The sequence below is a fragment of the Corvus kubaryi genome, unplaced genomic scaffold (assembly GCF_017639235.1).
Source record: "Corvus kubaryi isolate FWS band 111438036 unplaced genomic scaffold, C.kubaryi_AGA036_p1.0 37260, whole genome shotgun sequence".
Classification (NCBI taxonomy): Eukaryota; Metazoa; Chordata; class Aves; order Passeriformes; family Corvidae; genus Corvus; species Corvus kubaryi.
Genome location: NW_024581077.1, coordinates 5,998,298 through 6,021,674, shown reverse-complemented (window position 1 = coordinate 6,021,674; position 23,377 = coordinate 5,998,298). Strand labels below are relative to the sequence as shown.

At 41.5% G+C, this 23,377-nt stretch overlaps 1 protein-coding gene across 12 annotated transcripts in view; it reads right to left on the bottom strand.

Moving 5' to 3' along the window:
• Window positions 1–23,377, bottom strand: part of TENM4 (teneurin transmembrane protein 4) — a 928,417-nt gene that overhangs the window by 250,157 nt on the left and 654,883 nt on the right. For 9 of the 12 annotated variants that reach the window (XM_042024146.1, XM_042024143.1, XM_042024148.1 and 6 more), the window contains one exon: window positions 9,983–10,192. The exons of the other annotated variants lie outside the window; for them this stretch is intronic. In XM_042024146.1, coding sequence (XP_041880080.1) covers window positions 9,983–10,192 — 210 coding nt within the window. The remainder of the gene's footprint in view (window positions 1–9,982; window positions 10,193–23,377) is intronic. 12 annotated transcript variants of the gene reach the window in all.

Below are 23,377 nucleotides of genomic sequence, written 5' to 3'. Positions count from 1 at the left end.
CCTGAGACACTGTGGATTTATCAGCTGAATGGACAGGGAACAACAGTATTTTTCATTTTCAATCTGAAATGAAGAATCTGAAAATCTCCAAAGCTTCTAAGGAGCAAACAATGATGATTATCCCCCATTTTATTAATTTAAGAGTCAAGCACCAGCATTTAGGTCACTTGGCCAAGGTCACCAACTGTCACCAGTCACCATTTTTTTGATTGGTGTTGACTCCCACTGAATGGTGCTGACTCCAAATTGACTCCCATTTTCAGGCACTACTTACTACAAAATACTGACCTTGTAGTCGTAGATTTTGAGCTAATGCCAATCATGCATTTAAAGCACTATACCAGCTAGTCCATCTCATTTGGGGGCTTTTTTCTCAATTCACATGGCAAGACTTAAAAACATGTTTCTACTGACTATCCACAAAACTTTTAACCTTTCAAATTCTGGTGTTTTCCAAACTGCCATCAAAAAGAATTTTTACGTGGGGTGTGCACACTGGGGCTTGTAGCCCTCAAAGGCTTAACCCAATTGACTCATACAGAACTGTGACAGTCTTTCATATAAAGCTCTTCATATCAAAGGTTTCTTCTGTGCCATAACTGCTCGTCACATCAGCTTCACTGCCAAGCATGGGCACTAAGGGCTTGGTCCTGCTGTTAAGACACATGGTTAAGGACTGCCCTTCCTTGAACAAATACCCTACTGCTTTGCACCCAGGTGCACATGGGAAACAACTTCAAAGGATACACCATGGTTCATACACACAGAGCAAGAAGCTGCATGATACTCTCATGTCATATTTCAAATATAATTTTTCAGAAAAATCACACTGGATCCACAGAAAACACTTTCCTTCGAATTACTGCCTCAAACCTTTTTTTACCTGATCCTTCCCTTCTACTCAGAACCTCAAAAGCTTCCACTCAAATTACCCAAAGCTATCATTGCTTTAGCTGAAGAACTTGTTGGGGTCACATGATGGTTTGAAAGCTGTGGTTGAGATTAATAGTGTGTTACAATAAACACAGTGAATAATGCAAAGCACAGAAACGACGGAGAAGGAAGTGGGGGGACACATCGTCTGACGCTATGCAGTTATTGGATGTTTAGTTTGAAAGAACACACAGGTCAGAGTGAGACTTCTGGCATCTTCTCCCTTACAAATTAATCACCTGTTCACAGTGACCAGCAAATTTCAGCTTATAAATAAAGTTCAAAGCCCCCAGGTCCTCATTTAAAAATGGAGACATATGGCTTGCAAACAGCTAATGGAACAAGCCTACCCAAAGTTTGAGCTCATTCCCAACTGAGAGATCCATTTCACAGTAATAACACAACACAGCCATGAGTACATGAGCTTCAGACTTCCTTCCTGTATTTTATAATACCTTGCACTTCCACAGTAGCTTTTATCTGGTGAATGGAAAAAGTTGTGATGAACATCAGCTATGACTTTTCAAAGTGTAGAAGGCACTGCAGGAACTGAGAACATACACAGACCCTCAGCCATACAAGCCTCAGCTCAGAGACGATACATACCCAGAAACAAAAAGTTCAATGTTGTGCACCCACAAATCTCAAAAGATTTAGAAAAAAGATTAGCTTACTCTCTGAAACCTGATGTCTGCAAGTTTGGGGGCACAGGTGTCCCTTTTTGTCTGCTTGTTTACCATAGCACAAACCATGGCTAGCTCCAGTAATATCATACAGATAAGGAAACAGTTCAGAAGGATAGCAAATCCTAAGGCTTGCTGTATCGCTGACTTGGAACTGAGAAAACTGAGGTTTAAGTTTTGTATCTGAGAAGCCTGTGGCAGAAACCAGAAGGCTGAATTCCTAGCACTCACTCCAATCTCTGGACAGCTCTGCCTTCAATGTTTTGTTCTTCTAAAGCTGCCCAGAAAGCATTTTTTTCCACACAGAATCTACTGCTTTGGGGGCTTTGTTTCATGTTAGTCACAAATCTCTCAGTATAACCTGAGGTAGAGCAAAACACTGGCAGTCCTGCAGTGAAAAAGCATCTAATGGGCCATAAATTAATGTTTCATTTCCTTTAATAGTGTAATGATTAATTCCTTCTTCAGAGCAAGATTTTGTTGTACATTTGATAGTTACACTATAAAGAAAGAAAGAGGGTTTTTTAACATCCAAAAGGATCAAAGCCAGAATGCTGCTATTTTTGTTTGTGCTCTTGTAGCTTGACTCTTCAAACAGTTTTTTCTCCCCGATTTTGTAAAAAGGTAAAAAAAAATCCATCTCAGATGAGACCTTGCACAGCTTGTCAAGTTTCAACCCACAGTGAATTTTTTCTGCAGATATAAACCTCTGAAAGTAGGGGTTTCTAATGGAAATGCTGACATAACCTTAACTATACCAGTGCCGCCGTAATGCTCAGGTTACCAGGAATATTTCTGCTGCCAATTCCGTTTAACAAGTCTGAATGCATATAATTTGTTCCAGTTGTCTTTCCTCAGAGTGGGGCTCCTTTGTGCACACTTTCCAATGTGGCTTGCATTAAAAGAAAGAAAAAAACCTCCTACTCCTATGTAAATTCATATACACACTGATACGGTTTTATCACAGCTAAAAAAGCTATAAATCTGCTTTAACTGATACAGTGTGTTCCCTGGCCTGGAAAGGTGACTTGTTTCATTGCTGCCCTTCACTGAATGTGACAATCATAACTTTGCTTCATTCTTTCTGAGATATTTACTCCTTGCAAAAAAACCTTGCAAAAGCCCCTGACCTGCCTCTCTGTGTATTCATATTATCCTCTCCTGACCAAATGTCCCTCTGCTTGAGCCAAAAGGATTTGAGCTGGGTCAGGATTTGACCCTGGATATGCTAGGAATCTAATCCAAATGCCTCCCACCGATACCAGCGTTAAGAATCTAGTCCTATAGCAAATGATTTGCTTCTCACCTTTGGCTCATCCTGAAGCCAAACAACTGCCAGGTTAAACAAATATTCTCAGGGTGCAAAGTGAATTCATGAGGCAAGAGCTTAAGGGACAGCAAGGTAAGTGGGCACTTCTAGAGCCTCATGTCCTGTGAAAGATCTGCAGCTCGAACACTGAAATCTCTCTGATCTTTCCTCCTAGAAGGAAGAGTGAAATAGGAGGAACAAAAACTCAAAAGGACGGCTCCACTGCCCAGTGAATAAGAACAGGAATAATTCATGATCTGATCCTCCTCACAGCCACCAGTTTACAGCTTCTTACTTGATCTTCAGGGTCTAAGAGGCAATGGCTGATGCTTGGAAACTCAAAACCTGAACCTTGTTGTCATCTTTACATCAGAGATAAATTCAGACAAATGATGTGAGGACAAATTTGCAAATACATCAGTGAATTTTTGGAAGTTTCAGTGAGTTCCAGTAGATGTCAGCTGTGAAAATCAAGCCAAAATGGCCATCTCCCCACTAACTTCTCAGGCTTCTGTGGACCGACCATTAGACACAGCTCTATCCACAACGAGCGGAAAAAGAGAAATCTCCTCAGGATGACTCAAACCCTGGTGGCTTGAAATGTCTCTATCTAAACTGAAAGCTTATGGTTAATACATTTCTTGTTTAGTTTACTGGCTAAAATTAAAAGAGAGAAATTTAGGTTTCAGTTTCTCAGGCTGAATTCTAAGCACATTCCCAAATTAGAAGCTAAATCCATTGAAAAATTATGTGAAACTGGTTTTCAAAATGCTTTTTTCAAAACACTTCACGTAATCATCAGTCCTGTTCTAAAAAATTATTCTTTTACTAAGGAATATTTTTTAAAGTATTGCTAAACGAACATCTTTTAAACCTTTCCTCTCCTTAGGATGTTTTTTAGTAAATTTCTGTAGTGTGGGGGGGAGAGGAGGAGGGGGGATGATGTTAAAAAAGTTTTAATAGGAAATGCAATAACAGAAAGAATATTTTAAACTTTTTAAAAGACACTTGGAAATTGATTTGCTGTATCTTCCAATTCCTGTTTCCCTTTTGTAATTATGAATTACCATTATGAGTAACACTGACTGCTAATGGACTCTGCAAATCTCTGATAAAGGATGCAGAGATTAATTGCCATTCTTACTTAACACACTTGCTTGAATAGTAAAAAAGAAGCAATAGAAAGCACTATGCAAAGACAAAACACAGCAAGAGAACAGACCCTCTGTTCACAAGCTTTTTTGGAAAGAAAAACGAAAGCCTTCCATAAAAGAAAATTGAAATTAATTGGAATTTATTGTTAGTTTCAGATGAAAAAATATCAGTTACTCAGATTACACTATCAAAGGTTCCTTTGCTCTCCTCAGTCAGATTCCTGAAAATTCTCCACTTCTAAGACGCCTGACATGATACTATTCCTTCTTCAAAATCCTTTCATATTCAGTGCCTTTTGTCCTCCCTGCTGCAGTTTGATCTCACTGTATTTTCCATCATGGTGCTGTAAACACCTAACCCTGTGCTTGAGCAGGACTCCTACAGGACAACTCCTGTGTCTGAATTTAGACCTGTGGATCAGAGGAGAGCTGCCTGATGCAAAGCGGGCTGATGCTACCTACATTCAGCCTTTCAGCTGGTCACACTGGGCTGCTGAATGAGTCTGAAACAGCAGTCGCTGCATGGCAGACTCTGCAGCACCAACCACATCAAGGATACAAAAGAAATAAACAATGAGCACGCACAGACATTAAACGTTCCGGAGAAAGTGCCCTGTGTTGCTAGAAGATGACTTCTTTCTAGATCCTGAGGAGATCCAGCCAGAGCAGCAGCAGTGGCAGATAATCTGGTCAGTTACTCACTGTAAATTGCCAGAAATGTACCATTTATATAAAATTAAACTATTTGACAAAAACCAGATAAGGCTATAGGAGTCCTCAGCAGCCTTTTCATGAAGGATTTTTCTTCGTAAATTTGGGCCAAATCATTGAATAAAAAACTGGAAAGCTCTTACTGAACGATAGGAAGGGGAGGTAAATTACAAACAGTGATTGTCTTTAACAGCTCAAGGCTGCTTTTTAAAGGTTTAAAAAAAAAAAAAAACCTTAAGAGAAAATAGGTTATAAATCAGAAGGTCTAGATTGGTCCAATTTAGTTAGAAAGGAAAATGAAGACCTTAGGGGAACTTACTGCTTCAAATTGTCCAGCACTCCAAACAAGAAAAAGTGGCACAAGCAGTACAAGAATCTTGATTAACTCCGCGACCATGGATTTTGTTGGTCAAGCAACTCATTCATGTAGATCCCAGTATGTGGAAGCAGCATGGTGTGACTACTGGGGGCAAACGGATCCTGATGTGATCTATTTTCCACTGAAATCACGGATCATAAAGAAATCATCTCCCAGGATCTGACCTCAGAGTATTTATGTATGTAAATGGATTTTCCTCCTTGTCCACTGCCAATGCAACCTGTGCCGAGGTAAGGGCTGCATCCTCCATGCTTTACACAACTTTTAACCCTCCTCTTAGAATTCAAAGTGTAATAACATTGTGAATCATGCCTGCCTTCCCCCTCTCCCTCTCTCTCCAGCAGCAATGTCACATTGGGTGACTGGCAATATGACCCTCCACTGCTGCTCCTTCTGTGAAAAATGCCCTTAGTGGTAGAAAAGGTGCAAAACTGGTTGAGCAGCGGTGAGCAACGAGTTTTTGTAATAGGGATGTATCTGAGGGAGAATACAAGAAACTGGGGTACATATATTCAGAAGTGGGTGATATGACTCCAAAGTGTATTAGATGCTTCCTAAAGAGATTTTAGTAGATGTTACCTCCAGTGTCACCAAAGTAAAGTAATTTCTAGGACTAGAGAGTCAGTTTTAGATATTCTTACAATTTTCTGGTATTGCCTTACTTCTGTTAGAATTAAATGAAATCCATGCCGTGGTCTCAGAAATTGTGTTTGAGAATACTAAAATGCTTCAGACCAGAGGGGATTTGGGATTTTGTGGCTCCCATGTGCAAAGGCTGTTTCAAGTGACTACATATAGCCTTCCTGTCTGCTTGATACAATCAGCTTTGAGAAACACACCAGACCCCACAAAATGACAAAAGCACACTGCACATGGAATGCCTACTCACTGATGGAAGAGTTGGAAGAAGTCACATATTTCAGCTTTGACTATGAGGCAACACAGTCAGTGCTCTCAAAGGAATTTTGATGTCAGCTTTCCACAGATTTCATATATCTTTCCAAATCTGTTCTTTGTCACTCTGTACAACAGCCATTTCCCTACATCAGCCCTGTGTTGGGCGGAGACGTACCTGCTAATGTCTCCAGTGCCACGGCTGTGGATGTTGAGGGAAGTGGGCAGCAATGGTCAGCCTGATGTGCTCCTCCTGAACACCATTCCCTAAAGACGCCCAATTTTTTTTAATGCATTTCTCATGTCATTTGCTGGTTCAAATGGAAGAGAGCTGCCACTGACAAGCTAAGCACACACACCTACAGCCCTCCTTGGCTAGTGCTCAACCTCTCCCAGCTGGCCAATATTCTCCCTACAGTCCCACTTGCTCACGCTTCTTCTCCCATACCCTTGTCAGGGACTGCATGTCCTGATCCAGCACAGCAGCTGTTAGTTTCTTAAAACAACCAGATTAAAGACTGGATGCCTTCAGACAGTTCTGCTGCTCCTGAGTCCTATACATATATACCTACACACCAGTATACATAAGAAACCTGAAAAACTAATTAGTGTTTCTTAATGTCTACCAAGATACCCCAAGTCAGCCTACTTTTCAAATAGGGCTGAAATCCTCAAATCAGGAAATCTTAAGGTTTCTGAACAGAAACATCCTGAGATGTTTTAGAGAGACAGGGCTGTTTAGTCTGCAAAAGGGAAGGCATGTGACCTTTCGATGCTTAAAGGAGGATTATAAGGAAGATGGAGAGACTTCTTACAAGGGCTTGTACTGATACGACAAGGGGTAATGGTTTTTAACTAAAAGAGGAGAGATTTAAATTTCATACAAGGAAGGAATTACTTATGAGAGTGATGAAGTACTGAAACAGGTTGCCCAGAGAAGCTGTGGCTGCCCCATCCCTGGAAGTGTTCAAGGCCAGGTTGGATGAGGCTCTGAGCAAGCTGTTCTAGTGGAAGGGGTCCCTGCCCATAGGTGGGGGTTGGAACAAGGTGATGATTAAGGTCCCTTCCAATCCAAAGCATTCTAGGATTCTATGAAATGGAGACATTCACACCTTAGTTACTTTGGGTAATTTTAGGTAAAGTAAAAAGCCTTCTGGACTTGACATACATAAAAAGAAAAATCAAAAGGTCCAAGTCTGAAAAGTCTCTTTTTCCTTACAATTATGTACCTGCTGATATTATAGGTAAAATAAAAACTGGGGCTTTCAATGTTCTAAATTACTTAGAAATAAAGAAAATCAAACAATGGCTTGTAATGCCTCTAACATAAAACTAAAAGCTCTAAAAGATGCCCACGTATTTGTATATATATTAGTTGGTTTCAGCCTGCATTTGAGAATTTAATTGGACATTTTTCTGGAACTGTAAAAATAGTATTGCAGACAATATTACCTTTCTGGAATGAAAGGAACTTAGATAAAGAATAGCCTACCGTATCTTCAAAAAGTAGCATGTTTCTTAAGTTCCATGTGCATTATATTTGCAATTTACATGGGGATTTGTAACAGTGGTGCTGCTCCCTGGGTGTTACTTACTTTGGATGGGCTTCTCTAAGGCTGAGTTTACACAGCTGTGGTAGGAAAACCTAGCCACAATCAATTAAAAAGTGCAACACAAATCCTTTGGACAGCATTCTCAGGCTGTCCTGCTGTTGAGACAGCTACTATTCTCCGAGAATGAGTGCTGTAACTGTATTAAACTTAGTCCTAACCAAAATAAGCTTTTACTAATTTTCACCATTTAAGGAACATAAAGACCTGCCTTTGTCATTTAAAGTTTAAGCTGACTAAGCCTCATAGAAACAGAACGTTAAAGAACTAAAGCAATTAAATCCATTTACAGAGGTCAGAAGAGTCTCTGGGTTTTAGACATGATGGGCTTCTATGGTCTGTGCTTCTTATTCATGTGAACTTTCAGATTATGGGTTGATAGGTGGCAAAATAAGTCACCTTTGTTTTCCTCTTGGTAGCAGAGTGATGCTGAGCTGATCCTAGCAGGTCACTAGTGTCCTGGCATTACCTGCACTTCTGATTACTGAACAACTAGAATAAGCAGGCAAATGAGACCCCAGACGCCCTGCCTTTGTGTGGGACATATTTATTACCAACCTACTGAATCCTGCACACAAAGAAGGCCTCAGGGAATGGAGTATGTCTACAAGCCAATGCAAAAAGCACTGAGAAAAAAAAAAAAGAGGCTAAATAAGCAGGCAGCTGAAAAGCCTGAAGTCTAACTCACCAGCACATTGATAATACAATAATGTGGTCAACCCACTGTGTGGACTCTGAACAAGGCTTTTTTTTTTTGTTTTTCAGCTAATTAGTAAAAGAAGAGATTAAGGTCTTTAATCTTGCTTACTCTTTCTTCCCTCTTTTTACCTGGAGGGTGTGCATGCACGTGTACATATGTATTTCCTAAATGAGCAAAGACAAAGTACATACATATACATTAAGATGTGGAAAACATGAGGTGGAGTGTGAGTTTGGTTTTATTTCCAACAAGAGGGTCATTGACGTTATTTCAGATTTCCATGTTCTGTGACTGCAAGCAGTCAGGTGTGTGTGTGTGTGTGTGTGTGTGTGTGTGTGTTATAGGGTGGGAGGGGAAGAGGGAAGCAGAACAGAGGATATGAATTTTAATCAGTTTCCTAAATGAATATAACACTATTTCCCCCTACTCTCCTTAGGATGACAATTCAGAGGAGATAACCTTCTCCTTTGAAAAACCTTGAAGGGAAAGTTTGTTTTTACCATAACAAATGCAACAAAAGAAGAGAGAAGCTGGGAAAGGGGGAGGGCGGACAAATTAAATGTCAAACTTTCTCTCCTTACTTGAAGATAACAGCATACCAGGAAACCTTCTTAGAAGCTTAACATAAATGTAGTTAAGCTGTTGCCAGCTGCAGTAAACCTCTCTCTCACCTTTCTTTCTCTCTTTCAAGATATCTTTGAATGCCTTCTCCTTCATCATAAATCAGACCTGTGAGCAATTATCACTCAAGCCGGATGGCAGCGGCCTGAGTGGCCACTGCTATTCCACTGCTGTAATCTGCACTTCGTCAGGTTACACTACCCTTGATGAAATTTCACATTTCTTTGCCAATGAGCGTTACCTCTCCATTTATGACTCACTGTCTTTGCAGCAGAGAGCTGTGAATTTCATTCCTCTCCTTGTAATTTGCTTAAGCATCACGGACCATCCGGCGGTGCTGAGCACCCTCAGCAACCCATCGGGGAATCTCAGAGCATCCCGATAGGATGTGGCTGCGCTGCTGCTCCTCAAATACTTACCCTGAGGGCATCTCTCAGCGCCTCGGAGGGAGACTGGACACAGACACCCTCCTCTGAGATGGTGCTGATGCCATTGTCACAACTATCAAAGGAACTCTGCGTTTTCGTCATTGCCCTTGGGTGACAGGCTCCTGACAGGTTCCGACCCCGCCAGCCCTCAGGCTGCACCTTGCCGCCCTCACATAGAAGGGGAAGGCACTTTGTCCAGTCTTTCAGCCGGGAGTTAATGAAATAAAAAAAGCCAACCTCCCCCGAAATTCCACCGCCGCAAAAGGGAGCGGGCTCCAGCCTTCAACTCACGCCAAGTTTGCGAGCGCTGCCCGGGTACCACATGGGGTCCCGCACAGCAGCGCGCACGGCACCCAGCGCGGACCTGCCCGACGCTCCATCTTCCAACCTTTGCCGGGCGATTTTTTACTTTTTATATAAAACCCCCCAAGCCAATCCAACGAGCACACCCGCTCCCCCAACCAACCTACATCCCCGCGCACAGCTGTCAAGAAGGGCACGAAAAAGTAGGCACAGAGAGAGAGAGAGAGAGAGAAAGAGAGAGCGAGAGAGTCACTCACCGTTGGCGGCGACACACAGGTTTCCAGAGCCACTTTGAACTAAGAATGACTGAGGGGCAAACTCTTCCTCAGAGTCCGAGCCCGCGGCCGCCCGGGCCGCGCCGTCGCCCAGCGACCGCCCCGGGCCCTCATTGGCCGGCGGCGAGGGGAGAGGGGAGGGGGACTGCGAGCGGGGGGTGGAGGAGGCGGACGAACAGGGCAGGGGGGGACCTGCGGGCCACAGACACACACACACAGAGAAGGGAGGGGGGAAAAAACACAGAAAGAAATAAAATGAACAAAAAACCCACGGCAAAACACGGACAGAGAGACAATAAAAGTCGAGCCGGGAAACGAGGGAAGGCCGCCCCCCCCACCCCACCGCCTGCCCCTGCGGGGCAGCCCTGCCTGAGGGGCGGCCGACTGCACGTATCTGACCCCGTTACCTGCTGCCCCTGGGGCTGTTGCTGTCCTTTAAAACTCCTACCCACCTCATATCCATCCTTTAAAACTCGCCTCCGTCAGTTTTTTTTGTTGGGTTTTTTGTTTTGGTTTGGTTTTTTTTAAGATGTTGACATCGGCAAGAGCTCCTGGTGCGAGGTGCGCTTTGTGCCACATGGGCGCTCACTGTCAATGAATCGTTCTTATCGATGCGGCCGCGCTGCGTCTTACTAAGAGAAAGCTTTGCTCGACGTATTGTGAGGTGAATTATTTCAGATTCCATGTGAAAAGTGTAAAGTCCTTTTGGGGACTGGTTTAACAATTCCCTTCCCTCTAGTTTATAAAGCAAACAGCGCAAGACCTCCACCATGCAGGCAAGAGGTAGAGGAGAGGTCTGGGTACCTCTATGTGGGGCAGAAGCACCTCAGCAAACCACCGCACTGATATAGGGCAGAAGCACAGCTCAGACCAGCGTCATTTCGTTGATTAAATGATGAAAAACATGTCAAATCGGGTTCTAAGATTATATTTTACATAGAGCTGTGCCTGACTGAGGAAGAGCTTCTACTGATGGCAAGGAAATTGAAATCAGGTACGTGTAGGTTAAGTAGATTCAATTGGAAAACCACACTGTAAGCAGTTAATGGTTATCAGGGTCTTATTCCAATCAGATTTTTAAACAAAACTGGAAGTCAGAAGCCTCAGACTGGTGAAAAAACTATCAGGCAAATGTGGAGGTCAGATATGTGCAGTACATCAATAAAAACAGGGGGAATATGAACACAGACATATAATACAGGACAATGCATTTAAACATGAGCTTTTCCCCTTGCTACGTTTGATCTGAAAGTCATAATGATTAATCTCCCACATTTTCCCAAATACTGAAATTTTATCATGCAAAATCCATCAAAATAAAAGAACAGTCAGCACAAGAAAACCAGCAAACTTAACAAATCATGTTTCTAAAAAAACACATTTTGAACATAGCATACCTCACAACATAGGTGTACGATATTTCTTACTAAACACAACATAAACACTTAGAAAAGGACACATACCCAAAACAATAAAGTGGGTTTAACATTTAAATCCCCCCCAAGCTGGTTCTGCTATGTTTCCTTCCATCTTGGTCATCAGTTTTTCTCATCATAAAATCTTGGATGTCTCCTCCTTGGCATATGCCAGTCATATAAATTGCTAATTATGAACAGAGAAGAAATTGTGGCATCAGAAGCAAACCCTGGCATCCAAGGAGAATACAGGACTTGCTCAGAGACACCTGTCACCTGAAGGAGAAAAGCCAGCGTTGGTTGAGAGCCTGCACTCCGTCGTGTGAACAGCCGCCTGTGCAGCACGCAGACTGAGAGCCGAAACTGGGAGCCCTGTGTGTTTTGTTATGATCAGCAGTGGAGTTGTCTGGGTCTCCTTCTTTCTGACAACCCTCCAGACAGAGAAGTTCCTCCTTTAGGAATGCAGCTTATAAGGAAGCCCACTTCACACTCCCTGACCCTTTTTATGATGCCAAGGCTGTAACCTTCCCATTGTGCTAAGTACTGGTAGGAGCTGGAGAGAGACAGGAAGAAAAAGGAGCATGTGCAAGTGGATGAGCACTGCTTTCCTTGTCACAGTCCCTGACATGAAAACAGATTCAGCTCTAATTCTGATCTGCTTTTGGAGAAGCAAAGTCTACTCTGCATCATCTTCTTTGTGGCAATAGAGATTTGATGAGCCCTGACATGTAACAAAGTTTAAATCAGGACTTCGATTTGCTATGCTTTTATTACAAAACAGGCTGACATGTATTTCTAATCCCATGTAGTCAGATGCTGTATTCTAGTGTGATGATGACTGAAATGGGAAAGAAGTGTTAAGTCAATGTCTCCCTATACACCCCTACAGTTTTCCAACGTACTTTGAAAGGAGAGGACACATTTTTCCAGCCATTGAGAAAGACAATCTAGATTAAAAAATTATTTCAAGCCCTTCATTCATTTACACAAACACCAGCGAAAATGCATAAAAAGGAGCTTAATGGTGTGACTAGCCAAAAACCAAAAAATGTATGGTAAATTACAGCAGAGCCCCAAAGCTCTTCCTGTGTTTTGCTCCGACAGCACGCTTGGCATAACTATACATGAATTCTGTAGTCTGGACATAAAGAGCAGGAGCAGAACGAGCTGAATTTGGAATTGTAACCCTAAAAGCAAAATGTCAGTGCTTTTGTCAGTCCACATCAGAAAGTTTCTGCCATTTCCACATGGTTGCAAGTTGTTGGGGTTTTTTTTGGTAGGAGCTTTCCCTGTCTCCCAGTATTGCAGTTTTGGCAAGGATAAAAGAAAAAAATGTAAATAAAAATATAACCAAAACCTTTTTAATGGCAACTGTGGGTTTTAATCAACTCCACCATTGCAGAGCGCACATGAGAAGATCCCGTGGGCTTTCACGGTCATTATGTGCACTTCCAGCAGTGCATGAGCTGACCTTTACAAGGGAAGACTCCCTAGGAATTGTGCATATTAACCATGTTACTGAGGGCTGTGCTGCTATGAAGGGCACAGGCACATACCGCCATGCTCCCTGGAAAATTGCCTTTTGGGCAGGAATGACAGGGTGGATTCAACAGGAGATTTTGCCAGCTGCTGGATGGAAGGTGTGCACTAGGCAGCTCTGCTGACAACATCCAATTAAAATGCATGGGAAGCAAAGCAATACCTTCCTTTTTAACAAGTCAACAAGGCTGTAAGGCAACTGTGTGTTAAACTGTGGATCCTTTAAGAGAATTGCCTCTTTTTTTTCTTGCTTGGGACAGAAAACCAAGAATTAAATCTGACCTTTTCACAAAAATTAAACTAAGAGAGAGACGAAAGCTACAAGTTTGTTTCCTTCTCAGACAAGTATCTCACTGAATTTACTGCAACTGCAGGTCCAAGTAAAACAAGCAGGATTTGGCCTGTAAACTTTCATTCCAGCTGCCAGAGCAAAATTTCTAATTGATTAGAGCAAAATGAATTTGCAGCAATACTGGGTTGCCATGGAACCTGAACAAGTAGGACAATTTACTTTGCAGTATGTGCTGTTTCTCCTTCAAAAATACAAAACAGAAGGACCAGATAACACATTCATTATGCACACTCTTGCAATTTGGAACTTAAAGAAAAACAAAACTGATTCCAAGTATGGGCCCCTTGGCATCAATTTGTAACAATCTTATATATCCACTTGCAGTGAACAGTCAAAATTATGTTCTTTGGACTTGAGGCAGGAATAATAGTCGTTGAATGTCTCTGTATGAATGATGTGATTCTTGCACATATTCAGAGGAAAACAGAACAGAACCTTCTATTTTATCTATGTGCCAGTATTTCAGATTAAAATTTAAAAAAAAAGAATCAGGGGAAGATATGTTGCAGTCTCCGGTAGACTTATGAAAGTACTTAGGAAACACAAACTTTGGAAATAAGTTAGTTCAAAGAATCTGTTTCCCAACTTAACCAGTATTCAGGCATATTATATTTAGGGAAGACACAAGCAGAGCAGAGCCTAAATAGTTAGGGGAAAGTAAGACAAACAATAAACACGCCTTCATTTTATGCTGCACATTTGGCTGTAATATTTCAGAATTACTTTATCTCTCACAGGATTTGGCATTCAGAGATCAAGAGCTGATTTAAAACGGGTGTATTCATGCTAGTGTGAATAGAAGGGCTGCCAGAAATACAGAACATTCACAGAGATACTTCTAAAGAAGGTCAGTAAATTGTTTCATGGACTATATTCACATTATACTCATATGTTTATAATTTGTCCCAAAAGAGGTGAAAAAGAGTGGATATATACAAAGGCTGACTTCTCACAGAGCTGAAATGACAAGGCAACAGGATTTAATAGTGTTCAATATACACAGAATGGTATTATCTGTTATCAATAAATAAGTAGTACCAGCTTTTTTCACCTAGTAACTTCTTCTATCAAGCTTCATCCAAGAACCTTTAAGGGCTTTACAAGCATTGGGTATGTAAACTTTGAAATACTGTTATCAGATCTGTTGGGATCTGTTATCAGATTGGCAGATACAATGGTCAGAGGGCTGGAACGCTTCTTCTGTGAAGACAGGCTGAGAGAGTCGGAGTTGTTAGGCAGGGAGAAAAGAAGACTCTGGGGAGATCTTCCAGCAGCCTTCCAGTACTTAAAGGAAATTTGTAAAAAAGAGGGAGAGCGACTTTTTACACAGGCCAATAGTGATAGGACAAGAGGGAAGACTCTTAAACTAAAAGAGGAGAGATTTAGATTAGATGCTAGGAAGAAATTTTTCCCTGTGAGAGTGGTGAGGCACTGGCACAGGCTGTCCAGAGAAGCTCCGAATGCTCCATCCTCAGAAGTGTTCGAGGCCAGGCTGGACAGAGGGTTGAGCAACCTGTTCTACTGGAAGGTGTCCCTGCCCAGGGCAGGGGGTGTGGAACTCGATGATCTCTCATGTCCCTTATAGCCCAAACCATTCTGGGGAGCAGACTTACACTTCTGACAGATAAGGAAACTGAGGCACAGAGATGTGTAATAATTTGATTCAAAATTCTGTCATTTCCTGTACCTGCACATCATATTTCTAGCCACTGAAACAGTCTAAAAGGCTGTTTGTCACACTCAAAATACTTTAAATTAGCAGAATTCTCACCATAAAGGAACAACAGGTGTGGGCAGAAGTACTGTGATTGCAATTACCTCAGTACAACAACTGCAGTAGTTCTTTGCATTAAGTCCTATCACTGACAATGCCTTTGTACCACCTTAAAATAGGAAAGTCTCTAACCAAGGTTAGAACTGGTGCACCAATGATGTTAAGCACCACGGCAAACAAAAGACATCATGGTACAGCTCTGGCCTTTAAAACGAGGCTTTGCTTTGTGGGTTCACAGGAAGGCTGTGTAAATGATAGCAGAGTGTATTCTGTAGTGTGCTGGCTGGGTTTATTATCCTGTCAAAGGAAAGAGAGTGTAAACAGATTAACTTCTTTTTACGTCTTCCCCTCACTTTACACAGGAGTTTTGAGTGACTTGTACAGACACTGACATGAAATCTTATTGATCAATATTAATTTGTAGCTAATCTTGTGCTGGAGAAAAACATGACCTGCCTAAATAACCCTTAGGTACCTCTGTCTGATAGCAGAAATAAATTAATAATTTAGCCTAAAACTCAGGCAGTTTCATCTCATAGCATATCTGATTGATTAAAACCCCACCAGCATGAAGCAGTCCTGCAGGGCTGAGATCCTGTGTGAGAGCTATCCTATGCAAAGTGGCGAGCAGGGTGGACACCAGGACATCCCTGGGTTGCTGACACATGGGATGAAGTGGAAAGGATGGCGCCCTGCTTGCACAGCAGTGCTCGGTTCCCTGCAGAATATAAAAGGCAGTGATTTGCTCCACTGGTATTTCAGGGCATCAGAGATCCTGCTGGATTGAGGAGGGAAGTGGGAGAATATCTGCCAGTTTGCTTTTCAAGGTGAAGGGGAGTGTATATGAAGCCCTGATTATCACATTCTAGAAGTCTGGTTTAGCATCCTGAGCCTCACTCCTTCAGAGATGGAGAAAGAAAGAATTTTCCTAAGGGACAAACAGCATTCATGCCTTTTCTCATGGCAGCATATCATGCCTTTCCAGTGGACAGCATAATACACCTCTGGAAAAAAAGCCAGCTGAACTGTCTGGCAAAATGTGTCAGTGAATCATAGGAATAAGGAATTGTTGTGCAGATTTATTGCTGCTCTTTAACAATAGGTGGTCACAACATTCTTAGTTCAACAGGCAATATATATCTTGTGTTTAGAATTGATTAAAAAAGCAGTCTTGGAAAAGTAGTCTTAGTTATTTATATTTCCTGAATTTCCACCTGCACTTATGTTTATTTTACTTAATTTAATTTAGTGTATTTGATTTATAGTTTTAAAGCCAGAGGGGAAAATTAATGAAACAAAGGGGACAAATGAATATCATCTTAACAAGAAAAACCTGGGCAGCTGCCATGTCACTAAAATTAAGAAATGATTAGTTGTGCCTAGAAAATGGGAACTAATCACATGCTCTGTATGAAGACTGGCATACTGGGGAAAAAAGGGCCATGTGAGGTTAAAAAGGAATGAATAAATTCACCTGTGCTGAAGTGGAGTATGAAGAAGACATGTTACATGGACTTCACCTGCCTTGTGGGTGATTTGTGCTACTCTTCCAAATTGTGGTTTTTTCCCTCCACTATGCTGTGAAGATAGGCAATGATTTTCTTTAGCCATTTACCAGGACAGTGCATTTTCTATTGAGGAAGTCAAAAAGTCACTGTCAGCAGGGGCTTGGAAACGTTCTTGTTTGTACAGAGCAGACCTTGGGTAGACCCTCCTCTGGGTGGCAAACCTCTAGATTGGCAGCAGTTCTGTGAGGAATGAAATGCTGGGATATATAAAAGCATCACAGCTGTTACCTGTTACCTGCCTCTGTCCCAGCATAGATCATGGAGCAAGTGTTTGGGTCTTACGCAATTATTCCCCAAATGAAGCAGAAGGTAGAAAGGGACAAGAAACAATGCAGACCTCAGATCTCCTTTCCCCAGCTCCTGAGGTTACTAACCTGACCCAAAACAGCAGAAAACAATTATCCATTGAGCAAGATGGAGAGGAGCAGGGAGAAAATTGTTCCCTTCCGAAGTGCAGTCCCTCCAGGGCTTGGGGTGCTCTGGAACAGCACAGCAGCACTTATAATTTTTTGCCAACAGAAGAAGATAATACGGCAGATTTTCAGAAAATTACACGGGCAATTGCCCGAGCCGGATACTCAGCTTGCTCATTTGTAGGCACAACAGTAGAAACAGATTGTGTAAGTTAGCTACACGATTTTCTACAACATCCGTCTCCGAGGCTTAAATTGTGCTGCTATTTAAAAGCACAAACAGGTAATGTAATTTCCAAGTATGTGGGAGATTTCTTGTATCTTTTTCAAAATCAAAGAAGTAAGGATCAAGAAAGAAAGACTTTCTTCTGATAGAGACAGTATAAATAATCCTAATCACCACAGAATATTTATATCATGCCTTGTGAAATATTTATGCAAGTAATCCACATCATCTAAAGTTTTAAGGCAAATTCAAGCCCCTAATTATGGTTCAGCATTACAAAAGCTTCTGCAGCTTTACTCAAACCCAGCTTGTAAAAGAATAATGTAATCAGTAGGCAGTCTGATGAGCTGCCCGTGACGTGGCCTCTCTCAGTCTGACACTAATGCTCTATCTGATCCAAACACCCAATATAGAGTATGAAGTTCTCTGCAAATGATTACATGCAAATCTCCTAAAAGGTCCATTTTCCTCTATTTGATCACCAAACTGTAGGCTTTATAGAAATGGCTTTCTCTAAGCTTAGTGCTAACAAAATGGTTTACACTAGCCTTGCAGAACTCTTCCTGATAGGCTTGGTCAAGGCAAAGAACGTGTTCATGCTCCTGTTACCCCAGCAGGAAAGAGTTATTATACATGGGCCACTGCAAGGCTTTTTCACCTGCCCCAGCAAATAAAATTTACACAAATGTCTTGCAGGGTGGTTGGCAGTAATTTTCTAAAATTAACTTTAAAGTAATACCAGAGGAGCCAAAATTATGAAGGGCTAGAAACCAACCAAAATCACATGATGTTAGAGCCCACCTACTAGGCAGCAAAACAAATTAATCCTTCAGCCGAAGCACCAAAAAAACCACAGGTTCAGCTCATGATCACTGATACACTCTGCAGCTGTCCTGGCCACTGGGGATGGGCCCTAACACCCATAGGTAAAACAGTACATGATGAAGAAAACTATGCTGTTAAGGAAGAAACTGTGTATTTCCACCTGTTTACTAGAGAATCACAAATAAGGATCTCTTGAAAGGAGGGAAGGTTGCAGTTGTTAAGAGAAATCCAGGACTTGCTTGGGGAAACAGAAGGATAAAGTGACATTGTGCAGCATAGTCACTACAGTGTCTCCCTAAATACAGCCTTTATCTTCCAGAGGCCACTTTTTCTGTCTCCAGTTTGAGTTGGAATGCCTCATTTCACTGACTATACAGGGAGCTGTGGTGATCCTTACTTGTGCTTAAGTGAAAGTCTCATGAACCCAGGGCTTAATGTCTAGAATATGCCTGAAGGTAAGGCATCTCACTGAGATGCTTTTGGCAGTGACAGTTTGGGTTGCTCCATAATAGAAATCCATCATTGCCCCATCTTATGTGCAGACTTGACACTTCCTTCCCAAGGTCATAGACAAAGGTTCTGTAGAGTAGCAATGGAATTGGAGATTGAACACACAGGCAGCTGCAGATAAAAGTTTCAGTGAAGGAGAACTCTGATGCAAGGATATTTTATGCTTCTCTTGGGAAAAAACATAGTCTGCCTGAGTAAGTACAATCCAAAGAAAACATATAGCTGCAGGTCTTGGGAGTCTGGAAAAGGGGTAATAAAGGTAAACTGCAGTGAGACCCCTACTTGTCTATGAATAAGTGTTCTGTGGAGGACATTTGGGGTGACAGGAACGTTGCCTGAATAAGGAGATTGTATCTGTTTTGATTACTGTTAAGATTACTGTTGACTTTGGATTTTTGCACTGCAGAAAACTTATTAACTTGCTCAGCCTCTTACACTTACTGGGGCAGTTTCCGCCCAGTCCCAGTCTTTATACCCATGAGGATTGGATGCCTGCATCCTTAAAATTGTATGGGAGCTGTTTTCCAGTCATTGTTAATTCTTGTATTCTAGCCAAGCTCCCTTGTTTTTGGAGGACTTTTTTTGCAGTGCGTGATTTCAAAGAAAGCAAACAGGCTCCCTGCAACATCTAAAAGTCATGATTCAGAACATCATTTTCTTTCTTCCGCTGAGAAAGAGATCAAGGCAATTTGTGCTAAAAGACTCTTCTTAGATCAACTTTTAAGGGGATCTGATTAAGAAGAAAGGTTATTTTCCATCACACTGTCTGTGAGCTAGCCCTGGGGCTCTGGACTTGAAGACAGTGGAAAGTGTGAGGCTCCTGCAGAAGGGGAAGTAGGATGACTGCTCCAGAATGATGCTGAGACTTGGTCCATGTGCTTCAGACACCAGGAGCGGAGCATGGTGCTGTGCTCACGGGGCTGCACCCCTGCTAACACTTGTGCTCAGTGCTGTGCTGCCATGTGCAGCCTGTAGCACCTCCATGGCTGGATGTCTGTACCCAGGTTGACAGTGGGTGTAATTCCTTTCTGGCTTACTCTGAGAGTAACTCCCCACTCTGTAGCCTGGGGAAGAACTCTTCAGACCTGTCTGATCTGATCCTTATGTGTCAGACTCTCATTTGGCATCCATCTCATGCTCCCCCAGGAATGCATTTGAAGATTGCATATACCCTGTGCCTGGCACAGCTCATTAAAAACCAGACCTATCCTGCATGTTCCAGCAATTTCAATCACTTTTGTCTATTTATTCTGCAGGCTTTTCAAGACTTGGACTCCTTCTCTTTGTGTGCATGTGAAGCATGCAAAACTGCAAGACGTTGATCTTGTGTTTGACCATTAGGTGTTCTTGCAATGCAAGCTGTAAGAGTAGAGTAGTTTGTGCTCAAGTAGCTGTAATTACTGTAGAAGAGAGCAGTTCACAATGTTCTGTAGGCAGAGAGAGGCTGAGAGTGTCCCTTCACTACAATCTGCAGATAGTACAAGTGCTGCGTTTCCAGGGAGGTCCAAGTGGAGATCACACACTTACTGAGAAAGCTGCTAGGAAGATGTGCACCCCTCACTGCTCTATTTCAAAATTTCACCTTATAAACTTGCACTTCAGCTTTGTTTTCCCAGAAAACTTTCTGAATTTTTGCTGAGGCAAATATATCTGTATCTGAGGCTATGCATCTGTAGGGGATGCTCTTCTCTCCTGGGAAAGACTGCCATTTTATGGTATTGCCCAAGAAGGTAGTGCAGGAATATGACAATATTGAGACAGGAAAAAATGGTGTTCGACCAGAAGTTGTGATTTGCTTCAGTCGTAGAACAATTTAGAAACTAAACACTAACAGCCGCCCACAAGAAGAAAAGAAATGGATCAAGAAAAAATTTCAGATTATTGAGTGACATTTCAAGTCCCAAAATATGGAAACAATCCTTTTTCCTCCAAAATAATTTATGTATTTCAGCAGACAACAAAACTACTTGCAATGCAATAGCAAAACTTCAGAAAGTTTGAGACACCATTGATGTTACTGTTATTTTTTCTCCAAAACAGTGATTAATATCTTTAAAGCTGCAATTTAAATACCTCAATCATTGCTTTACTGACTTTTGCCCTATAAGAAACTTTACTTTGACTTTTGTTCAGTTCCCTGCTCAGTGAAAAAGATGAAATTTTTCAAGTGACTATAAAAAGATTGGACCCAAATGACGGGTCTTCTGGATAGAGGGAAGGTAATGATAATTCAAAACACATTGCAGACACATCAGAATTATTTAAAAATTCCGGTACTTCGGAGAAGAGTGGCTATAAGCAGTAAAGCTAAATACAGAGGAAAGAATACCTGGTCTCATTCACTGAATGGTCTATCTCTCGTTTCTCCCAGCCTTTGTCTGTTTTTCAGAGTGATAGTTAAAGGAATTGATAGTTTAGGAATTAATTCATATTCAAGAAAAAAGCTCTTTTAAAAAGATGAGAGCATTATTAGAAAATAATTCAAAGCTTGAAAATAAGGCACCTGAGCCCACATGAAAATGTGCTGCTGGTTTTGCCAGAAGAGAACACACTACTGGTCCACCTTGCTTACTTAACCCTTCCCCATCACTGGCTAATTGCAGCCATGCAGTGTTCCCATAAAACAGTTAATTACACCCGGTGGTATAGGGGGAAAACTCTTTCTGATACTGCATAGTAACCAAAGCTAGGCAAGGAAGCAAGATGGCTAAGACACCTTATTTTTCCCTGACTGTTGAAACAATATGTGCTATGTGTATTCCAAGTCAATGGTAGTTATTTTCCTTAGTCTATTTGCCCCAAAACCAACATGTAACAGGTAGCTTTGCATGCTAGTGATGAAATATTCACTGCTTTTCCAAGTGTAATGGTTTTAGTCATGGTAAAATGCTAATGGGAGAAGAAAATCCTTATGTTCTGGGTGACAAACAGCTCTTATTGGTTATTTTGTCCATCTTTGAGGTAGTTATTCACTCACTACAGAATAGAATCCCTGCTATAACAAGTCTAACTTTAAATTCCCGATCAATTAGTCTGGCCAGCCTGATCTAGACTTTTGGAGGTCTAACAATGCCCACTCTCAGATATGCTTCTATTATACTGCACTGAACACTCCTCGTAGGCTGGTGAGCAGACTATGTAACATCATGGTCCCTTTTATCTCTAATTTTGATGATTACCTGCCTGACCTCTTTGGCAGGCTTGACCTTCTGTACACTATTCAATAGTTTATACAGCTATTTTCTTTCTTATGATTCTTTTTGAACTAAAGACCCTGATCTGCAAGCAGCGTGCAGACCCAGCTGCCTTTCATCAGTCCACATGTGTGTCAGCCAAATGCCTACGAGTGGAGAAGCTCTGACTAAACAGGGCTTGAGGCACTTCTGCAGACATTACAGCAGTTCCACTACCCTTTATGAGCCACTCTGGCCTCAGTTTTGTCCTAATTTTTACCTTTTGGCTATCTGTGCATGCATTCATATGAGTTATGTTTTGCCCATATTCTTTTAAATTTTGGATGCGCAGTAAAGAGGCTCTTTTTTCTGTTGGACAATTTTTCAAGTGGTGCTTTTCATTTACAAAAAGACAACACAAGAACAAACATAAAAAAAACCAACCCAACCTTGAGAAGTCTACAAGTAGAAAAAGCTTTTCAAAATGTATGACTTTTTGATTCTATATACAATCAGTTGCCTTGCGTTCATAAATTGTAAAAACCAAAGGAGACAGCAAAATGAGTGTAAATGATTCTGGGGAGATTCCTGAAGTCCTGGATGATCAGTAAACTTGATCACTTCTAGGGGCTGCCCAGTTGTATAGGCTTTTGTGCTCACTAAGTGTCTTGCTACTTAACCAGCTGGTTCCCTGATTTTTAACATTAAAAAAAGTGTTATTGGAGATATAAACCTGTCTGTTGCACAACCTTGCTGAGATAAAGAGCCCCGTTACATTCTCAAAAGGCCAAAAAGTAACTAATACCACTCAAACTGAGTGGAGCCTAGAATCAAGGCTTCCTACTTCTTGGGGAAAGGTTCCAATTCCTAAAGTATTTTAGAAGAGATCAGTGTTATCATCACACATCATCAGAAGATGGCCTGAAAGACTGACACTCAAGTGTTTCCTATTAGTTGCACTGGAAGACTTAAAGAAACGGGAGACACTCAAGCTTCCTGTGCCCTCGCCGGGTGGGAAGGGATTCCATATTACACGTTAATTAGAACTTCCTCTGCTTATCTTTGAGGCCATCTACCTTCTTCCACTTCTACTTCCACACATGAAAAGCAAAATTTGTATGGCTTTGAGCGTATAGACTGGATTTCTCCCAAACTGTTTGGGACCAGACTTCCCAAATTTCACTAGGTTTCTTGGACTCCTAAGTTGTGTGTGATTAAGTATGTGTAAAAGCCACAATTTGCAGACCTTAGTCCACAGAGGAAAGAACAAAAATTCACCTTTCCTTTCTTAAACTGAAATGTTGAAGTCATCAAGTGAGAGGCCCTGACACAGAGCATATCAGGGTTTTTTGTTATTTTGGAGTGGAGGTTTTTTCAAAGATGCAGAGAACCCTGAGATCATGGTGAAGACAGTAAGTGGATTTTGGTGTGTTTATTTCTCTAATCAAACAAAGGTATGCCTAAGAGGCAGTGCTTGAAATTGTTAACAGACATAATCATAAACAGAGATTATTTCTAAATATATCTTAAACTATCAAGAGTTACCTGCACACAGACTTTGTACAGAAAGGATGAGTTGTAT